This window comes from Osmerus mordax, chromosome 14 (assembly GCF_038355195.1).
Source record: "Osmerus mordax isolate fOsmMor3 chromosome 14, fOsmMor3.pri, whole genome shotgun sequence".
Classification (NCBI taxonomy): domain Eukaryota; kingdom Metazoa; phylum Chordata; class Actinopteri; order Osmeriformes; family Osmeridae; genus Osmerus; species Osmerus mordax.
In genome coordinates, this window is record NC_090063.1 from 8,812,706 (window position 1) to 8,830,533 (window position 17,828).

Here is a 17,828-nt window from a genome sequence, read left to right on the forward strand (position 1 = left end):
TAAACACAAAATGTACTATCTTTTTAACCAGCGAAAGCAATACCATAACATACATATTTGTGGCACCAAAAACAGACAAACAGACAAACAGACAGACAGACAGACGGACAGAAAGATAGATAGATATATGGACAGAAAGACAGACAGACAGATAGATAGCCCCCTGCCTGACTGAAAACTAAATAATATCACACAAGCAACTGACAATAAAATCTAAAAGAACACCATGTTTCTGTAGAACATAGCTAGCATGATGTTTTTCAGATTTCTTCTGCTATCATGTATGTCACAGTCACGACACGTCTTAACTTTAAATAAAAGGATATTGGTGTGGTAATGGAAAAGGCCTCGCAAGGAGTTTAGGACGTCTTGATAGGGGGATATTAAAGTACCTGGCAACCCCCGACGCAATTCTTGCCTGAGTATGTATCTACAGTGGCCATATTGAAATCTCAAATCTAGCAGTAGTCTGAAAATTCAGTGTCGCTGTCTCATTTGGAGACTCTGAAATATTGCTATCCTTTATTTATATCAGGGGGTTTGGGCCAGACATTCCACCTGAGACCCTGCCTTTACTGGACGGCAAGTTGTCTCTGAGTTTCGTGGAAAAATGAGTCCAACTGATGCTAAAAGAGGAGCTAAACGCAGGAAGAACAAGCGGGGCGGTGGCAGTAGCTGCAGCACTGTCTGCAGTACCAGTGGCAAGGCCGGGGTTTCAGCCACGGCCCTGAGTCCTCAATCCACGGCAACACCCTCTGTCTTGGGTTTTTTGACATCGGGGAGTACTGGGAATGGGAACATTGGTTCCATCACTGGCATGAACGGAGAGGTAAGAATGCTACAGTCGACGGCAAGTGCATGAAAGCTCAAAACGAGCGCTCGAGATTGCCATTAGATAGGAAGCCAATGTAGCTATCTAGCTTGTCTCGTTAGCTAAGTTAGCTTGCTGCTAGCTCTCACATCAACGACACAGACATCTTGGCCTGACATTTCTGAGACCAGACAACCTAGCTAGCTCGCGAGCTAAAAACGGTTAGCTTGTTAAATATTGATATGACAACGTATTATAGACTATAGCTGTCTAGCAATCTATGTGATATATATTTCCAATGCTAGCTCACCATATTGGTTTCTATGCGCTGCCGTGTAACATTATTGTTGACAGTTGCTTGTGCAGTAGACTCACTCAATGTTTACTATAGTACTGTTATTTGACAGGTACACAAATGGCTATCTCAGCTAGCTAGCTATCTAGCTAGTAGTCTAGTTAACTGCAGTAGTAGCTAGCTAACTGTCTAAAATTAACTAGCATAGACTTGTGCACAGCCACTGGCGCAGTCTTTCTTCTATGTTAACATCTTGTAGTTAGAGCTAACATAGCTTGTCTAGACTAGATGGCTTGCTAGATGCCGGTTCGCCTTCTCGATATAAGCCTTCTCGATATAACTCCGAGCTAGAATAATAAGAGAGTTTGTAAAATAATCTAAAGTTAGCCTAACACAGTAACTACTAGTAGTTTCCAAGAGATATATCCTTGTCGTCTCGCATCTTAAAGGGTAGTGCTAAAGCTAGGCTAGCTGTAATCAGAAAGTCTCTGTCAAGAGTCAACTGTCATCGGATTAGCCTGCTAAGTTTAGTGTATGTTTACTCAAACGGATAATTTAATAGGGAACTAGCTAGCAAGGTTACCACTCAAGCCTGGCGTTGATGTTTAATGGAAAATAAACCCCAAACAACCAAAACACCTTGTCACACAGCCAATGAATAAAAATGTATGCAAAGTCAGCTAAATAGATCTCATTGTTTTGCTCCTAAACTAGACTAAAACAAAATGGTGTAACGAGTTAAGTCGTGCTAGATGTTGACAACCTGGTTCAGTTTCCAATTCAGTGTAAATGTATGGGTCATATTATGCTTTGTAGTGGCAACCTTTAATGTAAATTGGGTTTAGTAGATTTACTGCTGTACATCGGTAAATTATCCAAAATGTAATTTGTAGATGTCTGTTCGGACTCACACTCATTTAGATTTTTCTAGATAACATGAAGTGGTGGTTTGATGTAATATGAACTTTCTGCCAATATGTTTCTTGCTTGGAATCTGGTGCCAGTCTTGAGGGGCTAGTCTGAAACTGACATTGCAAAGACAAAAGTCTGACTTGCTCAATTCGACTGACTGTTTCCAGAACAGGGCTTTTTCTGTAGCGAGACAAAACGTGATATGACCATTCTAGACACTGGATTTTAAATCTTAGTTGAAATCTGGTGTCTACAGCTGCTCTTCCTGTAAGTCATGTGCACTTATATCCCTGTGTACCCCCAGTGGTGACATGTTCTTAAACAAATCTAAAAATTAATACAATGTCCAACAATATTGAATACAGACTAGTTTAAGTCCCTGTTTTGATGTATTTTTGTTGAGATCTGTAGGTCAACATTCCTCAAATTGAATCTAGCAACTCCTAATCCAGGCTCCACTATGATTATGTTACGATTAAGTTCTCAGTACTCACACACACACAAGTGGACTCACTGACTGCCTGAATATACTGCTAGCCAAAGCATTAACACGAAATGCAATATATCTATACATGATCCTGTCTACCTCACTAGCTAATCTGTGTCCAAATCACATGATGGAATTAAACGATACAGAGTTCAAATACAGCCTAATGTAGAGAATGTTTCTCAGACAAACGTTGACAATGTGTTTGCAGTTTGGCGGGTTAGCATTGGATTTATTATTGTTTGTTTATTTCTCCCAGGTCCCAATGAACGGAAATGTTACACAGTTTACAGAGGGCCCTGTGAATTCCGACTTCTCCGGAGTCCTGCAGGTAAAGCCCTGCTGTAGCTATCTAAGACTTCTTGAGTCTGATGCCAGTGAAGAGCATCAGTGTTACCGTGTTGTCTGCCAGCATTGTGTCAACTCAAATTTTGGGCTACTGGAACCCTCCAGAGTTGCTAGTAGTTGTGCTACCAGGAGGTTGAGTGAGAAGAATACTTCACTGGTTCACCAAGGTCTAGGGCCTCTTGTCAGTTCAGTCATCCCCATTGCATCCCAATCGTTGCCTCTAATATTTTTCTGTTTAGCATTATTGCCTCACTATGTGTAAAGCACCTTGGGGTCTTTTAAAAGGCGCTTATATCAATGAAAGTTATTCTTCTTCTTGAATGCTAGCCTTTTCTTCCCGTCTCCATTCCAGACTCCGTTCACCTTTGGGCTCAACCAGCGAGCGCCCTACACCACAGGTGACCGTTGCCTTCTCTGTAGGAGTGAACGCAAGGACAACGGCCTCCAGCAGGAGGTGGGCCTACCGGGGCAGAATGGCACCACAGCATCCGCCAAGCCCCCCAGTGCCCTGCAGCTGCCCCTGTGGGTGTGTCCCGACTGCAGACACACGGTTGAGAAGGAGGACCATCATGCCGTTCTGGAGGACTCACTGGGGGTGAGGACGCGGGAGATCCCCCCTTGGGAGCGTTATATTGGAGTCATATGTTCAGTGGATGACAGTAGTTGCTGTTGTTGATGGCTCGCTCCACATTGTGGAGGCTTGGCTGCACGCTGCCCATCAGGAGGGGGGACCCTCTCTGGCAGCCACATTAGAAACCTGAGTGGCGCCGCTTTGTTGTCTGTGGTCTGCATAGACCAACACACAATCACGTTTCGGTGTCTAATAGATAACGTCATTCCTATTGTGTGTAAAAGTGATATGATGGTTCATCTCCACACTTGGTCATGTATTGTATCTTGTGCTGTATGGCATCCCATGGGTGTTATTGTTTATGTTGGATCTCCTCCAGTGTTCTTAACCAGCTCAAATATCCTTCAAGAAGGCATTGATTTCAAATCAGACCCTGTCCCTGACGGTTCTCCCTTCCTCCAGAACCAGAACTTCCTGTTGCATATGCCGCTGGGTAACGGAGGCGTGGTCCAGGAGCCGGTTTCCGGGGGTCGCCTGACCAGCACTGCGCCTACATTACCCATGCTTCCTGCCCCAGACCTCACCGCCCCGCTGACGGCTGATACTGTGTGCAGCTGCGAGGCCTGCAATGAGAGACGGTTAGTAGCTGTGTTGTCGCTTCTGAGTGGAAGACATGATGGTGTTATCGTTGCGCCGTCCCAGAATCGGGCGTATGTAATATTGGAGTTTAGCTGTTCTTGTTGAACTGTGTGTTGACATTTGCAGACCATTCTTTGTCACTAACCACTGAAATACGTTAAGAACTGTGCTTCTGGGCCATGATCACCTGCTGTCGTTCCTATGTGCATTATTTGTATTTTATTATATCGATTTGGATAAAGCATCTGATAATGGATAAATTAGCAAATGTGCATCCTGTCTCTAGGGATACACCGATCCATAACAAGACCAGAAAATGATGATGCGTAGTGTCTAATTGTCTGCCCATGCAACGTTCATAAAACGGTCACCCCTGCCGTGACCTATCGTTGACCTTGGTGATCTTGTGGATATCCAATTACGTATCGTCTCTTGATTGCTCTTGTCTGACACAAAGGAACCAATGGGCTCTTTTTCATAGAATATTTTTTTCCAGAGCCTACCTAACCAACACTCATAGCAGACTAAACTAGAGAGGGTACAATTTCTGGGGAAATTGTGGGGTGTGCTTGCGTCGGTCTGAATCTCGGAGCAAAACGAAGCACAGCTGTCAGCTATAGTTGGGTATATACAGGTAGCAAAATGGTGTTCACTTCACTTATGTACTGAACCAGACTGTTTGACTTACTGTAATATAATCCTAAACTGTGCAACGATACAGTGACACATCACACAAGCTTGAGTTCAAATACATTATTTAATGTGACATTACGTACTGTACATTCAGTCGGGGTCAGATGGCTGAGCGGTTAAGGATTCGGGCTATTAATCAGAAGGTTGCCGGTTCGACAACCTTGACTAAATGTAAATTCAAGTCTTAAATTGCTGAGCAACAGCACAAACACAGGCAGGGATACAATAGCAACGCTACTGCTAAATAACTATTTAGCTGGTCGGCTCCATGACGCCGGGTAAGTAGGGCTCGTGAGACTGCTACTTCTCAAGAGCCCTTGACTGCTCACCAAAAGAATGAAGGGGAACGTATCTATGCGTCGTTGCTAAGGTGTGCTGACGTTGTGACGTTAGGCTAGCACTGAGTTCCCCTTTGCCACACAAAACTATTTGCAACAAAAAACGTAATTCAAGCCTAAACAGTGTAACGGAACGTAAATAAAAATACAAGCAACGCAATTGCTAACAAGACGAACCTTTTGACACCGACGTTGTCTATGTAGTCCAAATATTGAGGGATCCTTGGGGTGGGAAAATAAATAATAATAATAAATATATATGAGAGAACAATGGTTTGTGCTTGCCGAAGGTATTCGCACAGCATCAAGGGCCCAGGTCTTAAGCAGTATGTTGCCCCCCACCCCCCATAGGGAGATCTCTGCAGAGTCGGAGCGCGAGTCGCAGCAGCTACAGAACCATTGGTCGGAGGTGCGCTACCTAGTGCGTGGCATCTACCGGCAGACAAGCACGCCTTGCGACAAGGAGGGAATGAAGGAGCTGGTGGACAGGTAATTCGGCCTTTCTCTCTTTTGTTTTCTCTCGCACGCACACACTCTCCCTCTCCGTGTCTCTCTCTTTGTCTCTGTCCTCTCTCTTCTCTCTCCCCACCACCCCTCTCTCTTCTGATGTCTTCATTCTTCATATGTTCCCTATCCACTTCATTCCATCCTTTTCCTCCAGCGGTAAAGGCGCACTTAAGCTCTACACAGATCTACTTTCATCTGGCATCTCCCTCAGAGCGGGGCTAGATCTAATTGTGCCTTCCCCCTGCCCCTCCACCCCTGCCCCTCCACCCCTGCCCCTCCACCCCTGCCCCTCCACCCCTGCCCCTCCACCTCTGCCCCTCCACCACGCAGGCTGTGTGAGAAGGACCCCTACCAGCTGTACCAGCGCCTGGAGCAGCAGGCCAGGGAGTACGTCCTGGAGATGAAGGTGCGGCTCCTCAAGCACCTGTCGTCGGGCTCCAAGTCCCCCCCCACCACAGCGGCAGGTCCGGCCCGGGCGGGCTCGGCAGGGGGTGTTGGTGCCCCCCAGGGCCCCCCCCAGGGCCCCCCCCAGGCCCATCAGTTCATCTCCCTGCTGCTGGAGGAGTACAGCGCCCTCTGTCAGGCAGCACGGACCATCAGCAGCTTCCTGCTCACACTGGTCAGTGGTTAGCTGCAGGCCCATCGGTTAGGTGATGTTTGCCAGTCCTGATTATATATGTGTGTGTGTGTGTGTTCTTGCATTCACACCAAACTTTGGTTTATCAACTCGGAACAGAAGAAGATGTTCAGAAGATGTGTAAAATGTTTTTTTTGTAATTTGACCAGCATGGCCCCCAGCAATGCTTCTTACAGCTATGTTATTAAGGAACCTTTTGCTTTGTAGTTACCGATGTAATGAGCTTTTGTTGCTGAGTGACAGGACCATCCTATAGACCAGGCCGCTGAGTGTTTCTCTGGGTTGCTTAGGAGAACGAGCACCTCCAGAAGTTTCAGGTGACGTGGGAGCTGCACAACAAGCACCTTTTTGAGAACCTGGTGTTCTCTGAACCCATCTTGCACAGCAGTTTACCTGCACTGGTCGCACAGCTGAGGTAAAACACTGTGCTGGCTAGAGCCTTCTTCTTTACGCTAAATCGCAGCTTTTGTTTAACTTTTAGATTTCTAATGTGTATGTTGCGTGGTTTTGCATAATGTAGTTATGTGTTTCTTTCAGGACGAGGGTAAAATAAATGTCGTTTTCCAAGGCAAAAAGTTCCAACCTAGAAGGTATTTCTATGATTTGTTTGTATTCAGGCACGGCACAGCCTCTCATGACTCGTACAGCGAGGACATGTTCAGGACCCTGCTGGAGAGCCACCAGCGGCTGGAGCAGGAGATGGCTGCTGTGGCCACAGAGTGGCAGGACTGTGAGAAGAGGATTGACGACTATGTCGACGAACAGGTGGGCACGAGCAGACGTGCACACACATTCACCTACACACAATGCTGTGTACATTCCCTGGCTTTTCAGATGGTACAAATGTACTTTTAGCACTGGGAAGTTTGACATTAAATATTCACTAATTTCTTCTCTGCTTTGTTTGGCAGCTGCTTTTCAAGGGGGATGGACAAAGTCTAGCTCACCGACGGCCAGAGCCACACAAGTCTTTAGTTAGTAAAAATGTAAGCGGTTTAAAATGGAAACAAACTTTCAGGGCATTTAAAATGACCACACTCTGATGTTGACCGTTTTCTGTCAGGTGAAGTGCATTTCAAATCTAATATTCCTGCCCATTTCCTGTTTCTTGTCTTTCAGACTTTGAAAACAAAACAAAGAATGCTGAAGGAAGACTGGGAATTTTTCAAGCAGACAAGGTTCATAGAGGAACAGGTAAATAAAATGTAACTATGTCAAAACTTGTTTTTCTTCTTTTCTTTGGTAGAGTTACATACAAACGGTCTCTTCATTTCTTGTCAGTTGACCAATAGTAAGAAGTCCCTTGCTGGAGACAGTAACTTCACAGACACCATGAGGATGCTGTCGTCCCGACTCAGCATTCCTGACTGTCCCAACTGCAACTACAGAAGAAGGTGAGTCCCCCAGGAGCCCTGCCATCTGCCCACAGTGTCTAGCAGTCCTACTTCTTTCTTGTGAGATAAGACGCAGTACCTGGAGTTGATGGTACCAAAAACACCCCTACAACTTCTCAGCCCTGGTACCTCCTCCATGTCTCCCCCAAGGTGCACCTGTGACGACTGCAGCCTCAGCCATATTCTCACGTGTGGCATCCTGGACTCCTCCATCGCCGAGGACCTCCACATCAAGCTGCCCCTGCAGGCCGAGGCGCCCCCTCTCCCGCCGCACCACCCCCACCCCTCCCACCACCACCCCCACCGGGACTACCTGGTGCTGCACCCTCCCAGCCTCTCCTCGGGGGCCAGCTCGGCCTCCGGCTCGGCCTCCAGCTCCCCCATCACCATCCAGCAGCACCCGCGCCTCATCCTGCCCCAGGGGGGCGGCAACACCTTGTGAGTACAGTTGGCATGGAGACAAGCGGAGTCAGCAGGTACAGAGCAATGCGGAAACTGTCCTTGGAAAAGCTCATGTTCCATGGACTGATTTTGTAGCTGTGACAGGTGTCTGATGGCCTGTGTAGACCAGCCGGTCCACACCGGTTTAGACCACAAGTATGTTGTGGTTAATCAGACCGGGCTTTTCAGTACATTTCTAAGGAAGTCTGATGGTCACTGTTGTTCTGCCTCTTGATTAAGGCATTCATCTCTTCTGTTGACTTTCTCTTTCTCTCTTTGTCATTCCCTCGTCGTTCTCCCTTCCCCCCTCCGTCTGTCTCCTGTCACAGCGGCAGTGATGATGATGAAGTGCCTCCACTGTCAGCCAAGTTCGGGGACATCTACCCCATGAGTGGCTACGAGGACCCAGGAGTCTTGCCCGCCATGAACGGCCTGCACAGCCAGCTCAATGGAGGAGGAGAGAACAAAGAGGTGTGTGCTAATTGGGTGTTCACACAGTCCCTTTTTTCTCTCATGTGTCTCCCCTTCCTTCCCCCATACCCTCCCTCCCTCCCTGCCCCACCACCCTCTCCAAACTCCATTCTCTCCAAACTCTCATCAACCTGTGGATCTCCCCCCCCCCTCTCTCTCCTCTCTCTCCTTCCCTCCCCTCTCCAGTCTCCTCAAGGTAGTAGCAGCAGCAGCAGCTCGTCTGAAGGCGACGAGGAGGAGGCCGACGTGGAGAGTGGCGGTGAGCCTCCCGGACACAAGAGGGAGCACTCCCCTGGGAAGAGCAACAGCCCTCCCCCATCTTACCACCACCACCAGGTACAACACACACCCAGTCTGTCACAGCTGTGTAAGCACTCTTGAAACTGGGGGGGGAGTGTTTTTGGAAGGTGGGTTGACTGCTGTCCAAGACTGTTAGGTCCCAGACGAACATGAAGACATGCCGGCGGCCATCTTGTGTCTTCGTCTTCTCACAGATGGAACAGATCCAGCACGCTTGCGAGTGCCACGTCTGCTACCAGGACAGCTCCTCCTCCGCCCTGGGCCATCCCGGGGCGCCCCTCCCCCCTAGCCGTCTCCACGGTGCCCCCGCCCCCCACTTCTTCACTTCGGATGCCAAGGCCCCTCCGTCTCACCCGGCGCTCCAACTCTACCCCCACATCCATGGCCACCTGCCCCTCCACACCCTGTCCCACCTGCCCCGGCCTCTGCTGCACCCGACGCTCTACCCTCCCAGCCCCCCGCTTTCTCACAATAAGGTGAGTGGTTTGCGTCATATTGCATATGACTGCAACAACCCCCCCAATCTGAGCTCATATTTCCCCATCAGGGGGGTGGGGGTTGTGGCCCTGACGACCACCACATGACACAGAAAGAGATAGTTTGACAGGCGCAGACATACAGTTCATGGCTTTTTTTGTAAGGATGTGACACTTAATGTATTGTCCCTTACTGGTGTTTTTGGTGGTTTCAACTAGGGAACTTTCACTGCATTTCCTCCTAAGTGGGGATTTACACAGAGGAAGTGTGATTCACGTCTGTATTGTTGCTGCAATGGCAGAGTTTCCCCACAAGAGGTCTCACTGCATTATCAGAGTTTTTAATTAGAGAGAAAGATTGAAATCACTATCAAAACTAGATTTATATATATGTATATATAAAAAATCATAAATATTTTTAGTAGTTGTATATGTATTTTCCATTCAATAACTAGTAATTTGAAGAAAAAGCTATGACATAATAAAAAATGTAGATATTATATAAATACTCATTACTCAGTATTTTTCACCTTCCCGCTTCCAGATCAATATTAACATAATTCTCTCACTTTCCATCCCTCTTCTTCTTCCCTCCCTTCCTCCCTTCTTCCTTCCCTCAGCCTCTCCCTCCCGCCCCAACGTCAAACCACTCAGCGGCCAAACAGCCGGCGTTCAGCCCCACCCTGCCAGACCACGTCTATCAGAGCTGCTTCGGTAATGGTGGGGGCGGGGCGGGAGACTGGAACAGCTCGCTGCAGTGCCTGTCGCTCAAGTTTGAGAACCTGTGTGATGCCGCCATGATGAAGAACTGGAACCCCTCCATGCTGCTGCAGGAACCTCTCCCAGGTGGGCTTGGAAGCTCAGGAGGACCCAACATACTGACCCGTTCATGTTCCCTCTGAGACTGGGGATCTAGGGTTCAGATTGGGCCTGCGTGTCATCAAGCTGGAGATATTCTTACATCAGTCCTTAATCAATATATATGTGATTCATTTTGAATTGCCAATCAATCATTTTGTGAGTTCTCTGTAGATAGATAGTAAGAGAGTGAACGTATCCACTGAACAGACGGACTGGTTTGGACTGGTTTGATCTGGTCTAACCAGTGGGTCCTCATTTTCCCCCCACAGGAGACATCCTAGGACCACCCCTCCCTGACGTGCCCCTGCCTCCCCCCTCCTCCTCCCACCACGGGGACCACCCCATATCAGGGGAGTCTCCCCTCCTCCTCCCTCCGCCTTCTTCCTCTTCCTCCTCCTCCTCATCGTCCTACTCCTCGTCAGAGCACAGGGAGCAGAAGAAGAGTGGCGCCAAGAAGAAGTGTCTTTATAATTTCCAGGATGCCTTCCTGGAGGCCAACCGGGTAGTGATGGCCACTTCGGCCTCCACAGCCTCCGTCTCCTGCACCGCCACCACTGTCCAGTCAAGTAATAACCCATCCATCCACCTAGCATCTAAAAGACCCAACTCCTTAGGTAAAACTGGAGGTAGAGGCTAGCGGCTAGGCGAGGTGCTAGAGGCTAGCAACTAGGCTAGGCGGGGTGGTAGAAGCTTGCAGCTAGGCTAGGCGGGGTGGTAGAAGCTAGCAGCTAGGCTAGGCGGGGTGGTAGAGGCTAGCAGCTAGGCTAGACGGGGTGGTAGAAGCTAGCAGCTAGGCTAGGCGGGGTGGTAGAGGCTAGCAGCTAGGCTAGGCGGGGTGGTAGAGGCTAGCAGCTAGGCTAGGCGGGGTGGTAAAAGCTAGCAGCTAGGCTAGGCGGGGTGATAGACTAGCAGCTAGGCTAGGCGAGGTGGTAGAAGCTAGCAGCTAGGCTAGGCGGGGTGGTAGAGGCTAGGCTAGGCGGGGTGGTAGAGGCTAGCAGCTAGGCTAGGCGGGGTGGTAGAAGCTAGCAGCTAGGCTAGGCGGGGTGATAGACTAGCAGCTAGGCTAGGCGGGTGGTAGAGGCTAGCAGCTAGGCGGGGTGGTAGAGGCTAGCAGCTAGGCTAGGCGGGGTGATAGACTAGCAGCTAGGCTAGGCGGGTGGTAGAGGCTAGCAGCTAGGCTAGGCGGGGTGGTAGAGGCTAGCAGCTAGGCTAGGCTGGATGGTAGAGGCTAGCAGCTAAGCTAGGCGGGGTGGTAGAGGCTAGCAGCTAGGCTAGGCGGGGTGGTAGAGGCTAGCAGCTAGGCTAGGCGGGGTGGTAGAGGCTAAATGGTTGGGCTGTTGTATGGGTTTGAAGAGGGTGTTAGCTTAGCTTAGCCTGCCATTGTAATACCTGCGTCACCTTTTGTAATGTCAGTATCCGTACCTCCCACCCGCTACCTCCTCAAGGTTTTTCACCTGTGTTCCTGTTTCCTCCCTCCTCAGGTGACGTCTTTCACAGTCTAGGCAAAGAGGACCACAGGCTGATGCCCCCAGGTGCCCCTAGGAACAGCCCGACTGGCCTGGCCTTGCTCCCCCCGCTCTCCGACCAAGCCCTGCCCCTCGCCCCCTCCACGCACCTCCCCAGCATGGCCTTGCAGCCCTTCCCACAGATGGCTGCCCCGGTACCAAGCTTCATGGAGGCCCACCAGGGCATGTGCCTCTCCCCAGCTGAGCCCCCAGCCCCCCCGGCTGAGGGTCCCATCAGCGCCCCTCCCAGCATCTGCAGGTAAGTTCACTTCCAGATCTAGAAGCGGCGAATCCCAAACACAATCTTAAATATACGGTACTAAACACAGTAATAATCCGAAACGTTAAACTCACCCGCTGTTGCAACTTGACCTTGCCACCCCAGTGACCCGGAGTGTGAGGGCCACCGCTGTGAAGGCAGCGGGGCGTACGAGCACCAGGCGTACGACGGCGAGGAAAGCCAGGACGAGGACAGCTGTTCGGAGCACAGCTCCTCCACCTCCACCTCCACCAACCAGAAGGAGGGGAAGTACTGTGACTGCTGCTACTGCGAGTTCTTCGGGCACGGCGGGGTGAGAGACATAAGCATATATTAACACACACACACACACACTGAACAAAAGCATACACCTTTCCCCCGCGTTACATAATGTGAACACGCACAACCTTTTGATATATATCTATTCACACACTGTCTTAACTGGCTGTACAACAGTGTCTAATCGTGTGAATGACATGATAAGCATTATAACCTGTGCTGGTCTCTCTCCCCCCCCCTTCACTCACTATCTCCAGCCCCCGGCCGCCCCCACTAGCCGTAACTACGCGGAGATGCGTGAGAAGCTGCGGCTGCGCCTGACCCGGAGGAAGGAGGAGCAGCCCAAGCGGGAGGAGCCCCCCCCGGTGGCGGAGCGGGACATGGGCGTGGAGGACCACCGCAGGGTGGAGGACCTGCTCCAGTTCATCAACAGCGCCGACAATAAGCCCGCCTCCAGTTCCAAGGCCGCCAAGAGGGCCCGACACAAACAGAAGAAGGTGAGACGGTGACCTCTGACCTCCCTCTCCGTCCTAGCTCCGACTCCTCTGCCGTATCGTGGAGTTGCCTCAGAGATCGGGGGGTCCCATCTGACTTGAGGTAGTAGAGCTAAGCCGTGTGTGTGTGTGTGCGTGTGCGTGTGTGTTAGATGGAGGAGAAGGCGCGTGTGGAGGCAGAGGCCCGGGAGCGAGAGGAGCAGCACTTCCTGGAGGAGCAGCAGCGGCTTCAGCGGGAGGAGGAGGAGGAGGCGCAGCTGCAGCGGGACCTCCTCCGGCTCCAGGAGCTGCAGCACCTCCGCGCCGCCAAGAAGAAGAGGAAGGAGCGCCCCAAGGACCCGGCGCCTCCCAACAACCCCCAGCCCCTCAAACAGACGGCCCAGAACGTTCTGGAGAACCTGCAGAACGGAAAGTCCCAGTTCCTCCACAGCTTGATGTGCCTCCCTGGGCACAAGGAGCCACGGCTGGACTCTTCTGCGCCCCATATCGCTGTCAACGGGCACCCTGCTCAGCCTCCAGCCCCCTCCCCACAGCACAGCCCAAAGAGCACCAGGGAGAAGGCCTCTGGCACGGACACCCTCAGCATCACCCCACTGCAGAACGGCACCACAGCACTCCAACCAGACATCAACGGCAGAGCCAAGCCTAAACAGCAGCAGCCTGGCAGACCGCCTACCGGCACTAACGGGGCCAGGAAACCCCATGAGGGCACGCCCAAGGGCTTAGACCTGGCAACCAAGATAGCAAGCAACAGCACCACCAACAGCACTACGATCAGCTCCACTGCAACAGACACCAAAGCAGATCAGCCCAGGCCTGTTGAAGAGCCAGGCCCGGTCCAGTCCCCCGAGCGCAGGAGGGAGGAGAGGAGCAACGGCACCCCCGGAAGGAAGCCGCAGCAGCTGCTAACCAATCAGGCCAAGGAGGAGAGAAGGCCGCCTGTCTCCAACCCCTCCCCACCCCCAGTCCTGGTCCCGGTTGCGCCCCCGGCCCTTCACACAGAGCTGCCCCAGCAGAATGGGAAGGTCCCCAGGGCAGAGTCCCCCCACCCCAGGACCAGCCACCAGGCCAAGGCAGAGTCCCCCCAGCCCACCAGGGCCAAGGCCAAGAAGAACAAGAAGAAGAAGGGGGAGAAAACAAACAGCTCCATAGGTTAGTGTCCACCCAGCAGACAGGTTAACCAATCCAAATTCTGGTCTGTTAAAAACAAATTCTGTTTTGGATTTGACCCTTGCTTGTTTTTGTTTTTTTGCATCCTTTCAGATGATGTGTTTCTGCCCAAAGACATCGACCTGGACAGCACTGACATTGATGAGACTGAGAGGGAGGTTGAGTATTTTAAAAGGTGGGTGTTCCAATAATACAAAAATAAACAGCAAAATACAATACATTTATTTCACCCCAAAAATGTAAAAGGACAAACTGAGGAAAAAGCTTCTGTGTGACCGATGATTAAAAAGTGTTTGTTTGGACCGTCCCCCCAGGTTCTGTCTGGATTCTGCCCGTCAGACCCGACAAAGACTCTCTATCAACTGGTCCAATTTTAGCTTGAAGAAAGCCACGTTCGCCGCACACTGACAGGGCCTTGCGGAGGGCCAACTGGCTGGAACTTGAAGCAAGACGCAATCATCCCCACATAGTCCCCCTCTCGCCCTTCCCTGACCCTCCTCCACTCTAAGGCTATCAACTGTCGACCCCCGCCCAGACTCGTCTACCTGTTTCGTCTCCCGCTGTGCCCAAATCTCGCCCACGCTGCCTTGCCCTGTCCTCGTCACTGTGGCTCCACCAGGAACCCAACATGACCGGTTCTCCTCTTGCGGAACTCTTGAGAAGAAAACAAATAATCTAAAAGTGAAGACGCCACCAATAAAAAAGGAAAAAACACATCACAAAATGCTACTTTCTATCAATGATTACTTTTTTTTTCTTGTGGGAGCGCTTGTGTGCTTTTAGTCCATCAGTGGGGAGTTGCTCTTGACTTTAAGCAATGTTCTAAAAATCGTATGTTTTGTTTGTTTGGCTTAGTAGTCAAAAATATGCTTGAATATTCTTGGATGAAAAAAAACACACAAAAAACAAGACATGCGTTTGCTGAAACCCAGTGCTGATAAAAAAGAGATGAATTTAAAAGCCTTTAATTCTGTTACTGTGGCTTATTACCCCCCCGTTACCTCAATTTCCTAGCACGGAATCTCATTCAGATAACTTGACGAGGGAATGGGGTTGGTGTCTCTTCCCCCCCCCCCCCTCCTTTTCCCAACCCCAACTGAGACAAAGGCTTGATACTTGACTACGTTCTGTTCTGTTGGGGTTTATTCAGTTCCATTTAACAGACCGTTGAGTAAGTGTTTTTTTGTTTTTTTTTTTCTTTTTTGTTTTTTTGACTTGTAGCCAGCTTGTATCAGAACTTTCAGAATGAAATTTAAAAAAAGAACAATACTCACACTATCAATCTGTTAGAGTGTATATTGTATTAACACTGAAGCCAAACTGGCTACTTTTTAACATATTGTTAAGTAATATTAAAATCTTGTCTTTCTTTTTTGAAAGATGGAATACAATAGTGTGGCAGGATGCGTGTGTTGTGTCAAACCTTCTTTCTTCATATCTTTGTGCAGCAGATAGTCTATCATCTTGGTTTACTCTTTAAATATCAGTCCAATGGATTTGTCAATAGATGTTTGCATGCGTAGGAAGTGTAGTATTACATGGCATGTGACGTGCATGTGACCAACTGGTCCCAGGTGAGTCAACTTTACTGGATTTACCAGGGTGGGGGGGAGGTGTCAGCTGTTTGATTTTACTCGATCGCCCCCCTGGGGGAACTGATCAGGGTGTCATGTGGGGATCTTTGTGTAAAAGCTATGTGTATGTGCCCGAGGCCCTGGAGAGACTACCTCAACTGGTGAAGTTTGCGTTGATGTTTGAGTACCAAACAGAGGTAATGCTATTTTGATTAGATGGATTGGGGTGGCTGTGGTGTTGCTAGGCTCCTATGTATCCATGTTCTCTACTGTGTCACTGTTGACATGCACAGCATGTTCTGATTATACAGGAGGATTGGTGGTACCGTATGAGTTTATATGGAGGGTTTCAAAGATGTTAATCCAGTTAACAGAGTTAAAACCACACAAACCCCCCCCCCCACCCCACACACTCGTCAGGTGTGACACCTACACAGAGGGAACTTTTCTGAGGCGGGGGCTATACAGTATCTTTTTTTTTTTTTTTTTACATCCTTTGTCTTTTTTTTTAAACATCCTGTCAGAAGGGCCTTTTTGCTCGTTTTGGTAACCGCTCTTACCGTCATGTGACAACCTGGTGAGGGTGAAATAACTAAAGGCAGCCCTCTGGGGGGGAGGATTTGTCGACTGGATGATTTATAAAAATGTTGAAGAGGTTTTTAAGAAATGTCCCTTCTGCTTTCAAACTTCATGTAAAAAAACAAAACAAAAAAAAGCCTACAACTTGCCCGCCAGCACCAGGCCCCAGACCTTCTTTCTGCGCACACACACGCAGAAAATGAGGCCAACGTGCACTGACTCCACCCCAACTATTTCTTTTTTTTTTCATGTTTTACACGCAGTTCTTAGAAATCATGTCGTTATTCATACGGGGAGGACTTCATGTATGCCTTGTTTAGCATCTATCCATCCATTAATCTATTATTTCTTTGTTGAGCCATTCAATTATCTATTTCTTTTATAATGCTTTGGTGAAGCTAGGTTAAACACTAAAACCTAGCACAGACAGGAAGTGAGCCAGTCTGACTAAACACATGATCATTGTAATTTTCCTCATACTGGACTATGCTTTTGACTTTCAATGCCAACATTCCCCTTTCTTACACATTCAGTCAAGGAGGGAGAGAAGGGAAATTCACAGCCCATCATAAGATGATGCCATAGAAATAGTCGTCACAGTAGAGATTATTTTGATTTTGATATGTGTCAGGGTTCATGTCTGTGTCCTTCTGTCTGGCTGTGCAGCATGTTATCTGTCAGCCAGCGGTGATGTAAGAATGGAGGTGCCCTGCTTGGCCAAGGGAGCGAGATGAAGGAGAAGCCACGCTAATAAACGGCCACCAAACACCAGACTGACAAGGTTTCCTGTCAGGCACAGGGAGATCATGGAAAACCCAATTCAAATGAGACAAACCAGTATTTAGATATCTGTGGCCAGGGTATTTATAAAATGATGTATGTACTGTATGTAACAAGCAAACTTGGTCTGCAACAATGCTTAGGTAAGGGATACGTATCAAAATAAGATCCACATGAATGGCCTGACCCAAGGTTTCCCAGCAGAACATTACCCAAAGCATCACACTGCCTCTGCCGCCTTGCCGTCTTCCCATAGTGCATCCTGGTATGATGTGTTCCCCAGGTAAGCGACGCACACGTCCACATCCACGTCACGTCAAAGAAAATGTGCTTCATCAGACCAGGCCACCACCTTCCATTGCTCTGTGGTCCAGTTCTGATGCTCACAGGCTTGCCTTCGCTCCCCATGTGCGTCAATGAGCCTTGGCCACACATGGCCTTGTCAAAGTCGCTCAAATCCTTATGCTGCCCATTTTTCACATGAACGCATAAACTTTGAAGATAACTTTTTCACTTTCATTCCTTATCTATCCCACCCACTGACAGTGTTATTCACTTCACCTGTCAGTGGTTATAATGTTATGGCTTTGTCTATATATTTATTTATACACTGTATAATATATATATATATATATATATATGTTTATTTTTTATCAAATGTGGTTCCTTCATCCTTGTTCATTGAGTTAACTCCAGACCTGGGACATGTCCCCATATTAGAGCCCAGGCTCCCTGAGCCAGAGAGATGCAGGAAAGCACCGTCTTGCTGGCTACGCAGGGTTGGGGTGTCTCAATGACAGGGGGCATAGCTCCTATAGGGCCATTAGGAGCCATCAGGCCTCTCAGATGGCTACCCGCAGCTTGTAATCAGTGGAGGGGGATCTTTTCATTGCAAACAGCCTGGGGCGTCGAAGACGTTGTGTACACCTCCATGGAACGGAGGGAAAGAGAAAGCACCCAGCTCACTTGAATTCACAATTGGAATTGCCTGGCAGAAGCACTCAGAG

The 17,828-nt window shown here is 49.2% G+C and overlaps 1 protein-coding gene across 2 annotated transcripts; it reads left to right on the forward strand.

The window, feature by feature from the left end:
* Window positions 1-559: 559 nt before the first annotated feature.
* On the forward strand, window positions 560-15,292 carry fam193a (family with sequence similarity 193 member A). 2 transcript variants are annotated; one of them, XM_067250801.1, is made up of 23 exons: window positions 560-829; window positions 2,765-2,836; window positions 3,206-3,448; window positions 3,887-4,062; window positions 5,446-5,583; window positions 5,932-6,220; window positions 6,529-6,653; window positions 6,856-7,003; window positions 7,150-7,224; window positions 7,358-7,432; window positions 7,520-7,632; window positions 7,783-8,070; window positions 8,403-8,544; window positions 8,731-8,880; window positions 9,039-9,320; window positions 9,941-10,166; window positions 10,451-10,795; window positions 11,663-11,945; window positions 12,072-12,258; window positions 12,482-12,721; window positions 12,871-13,870; window positions 13,982-14,063; window positions 14,203-15,292. In XM_067250801.1, exons 1-23 carry the CDS (start codon window positions 611-613, stop codon window positions 14,294-14,296), a joined length of 4,992 nt encoding a protein of 1,663 aa, XP_067106902.1. In that variant the 5' UTR covers window positions 560-610; the 3' UTR covers window positions 14,297-15,292. The 2 variants fall into 2 exon arrangements, with proteins under 2 accessions (XP_067106902.1, XP_067106903.1); XM_067250802.1 differs by having other exon boundaries at window positions 10,451-10,747.
* The last annotated feature ends 2,536 nt before the right edge of the window (window positions 15,293-17,828 follow it).

What these genes read in the sequence shown, in the direction of transcription:
- fam193a (XM_067250801.1), top strand. Translation starts at nt 611, where the DNA reads ATGAGTCCAACTGATGCTAAAAGAGGAGCTAAACGCAGGAAGAACAAG. An exon ending in GCAGCTTCCTGCTCACACTG is followed by an intron (nt 6,221 to 6,528) that starts GTCAGTGGTTAG and finishes TGGGTTGCTTAG; the next exon opens with GAGAACGAGCACCTCCAGAA. An exon ending in CATCTTACCACCACCACCAG is followed by an intron (nt 8,881 to 9,038) that starts GTACAACACACA and finishes GTCTTCTCACAG; the next exon opens with ATGGAACAGATCCAGCACGC.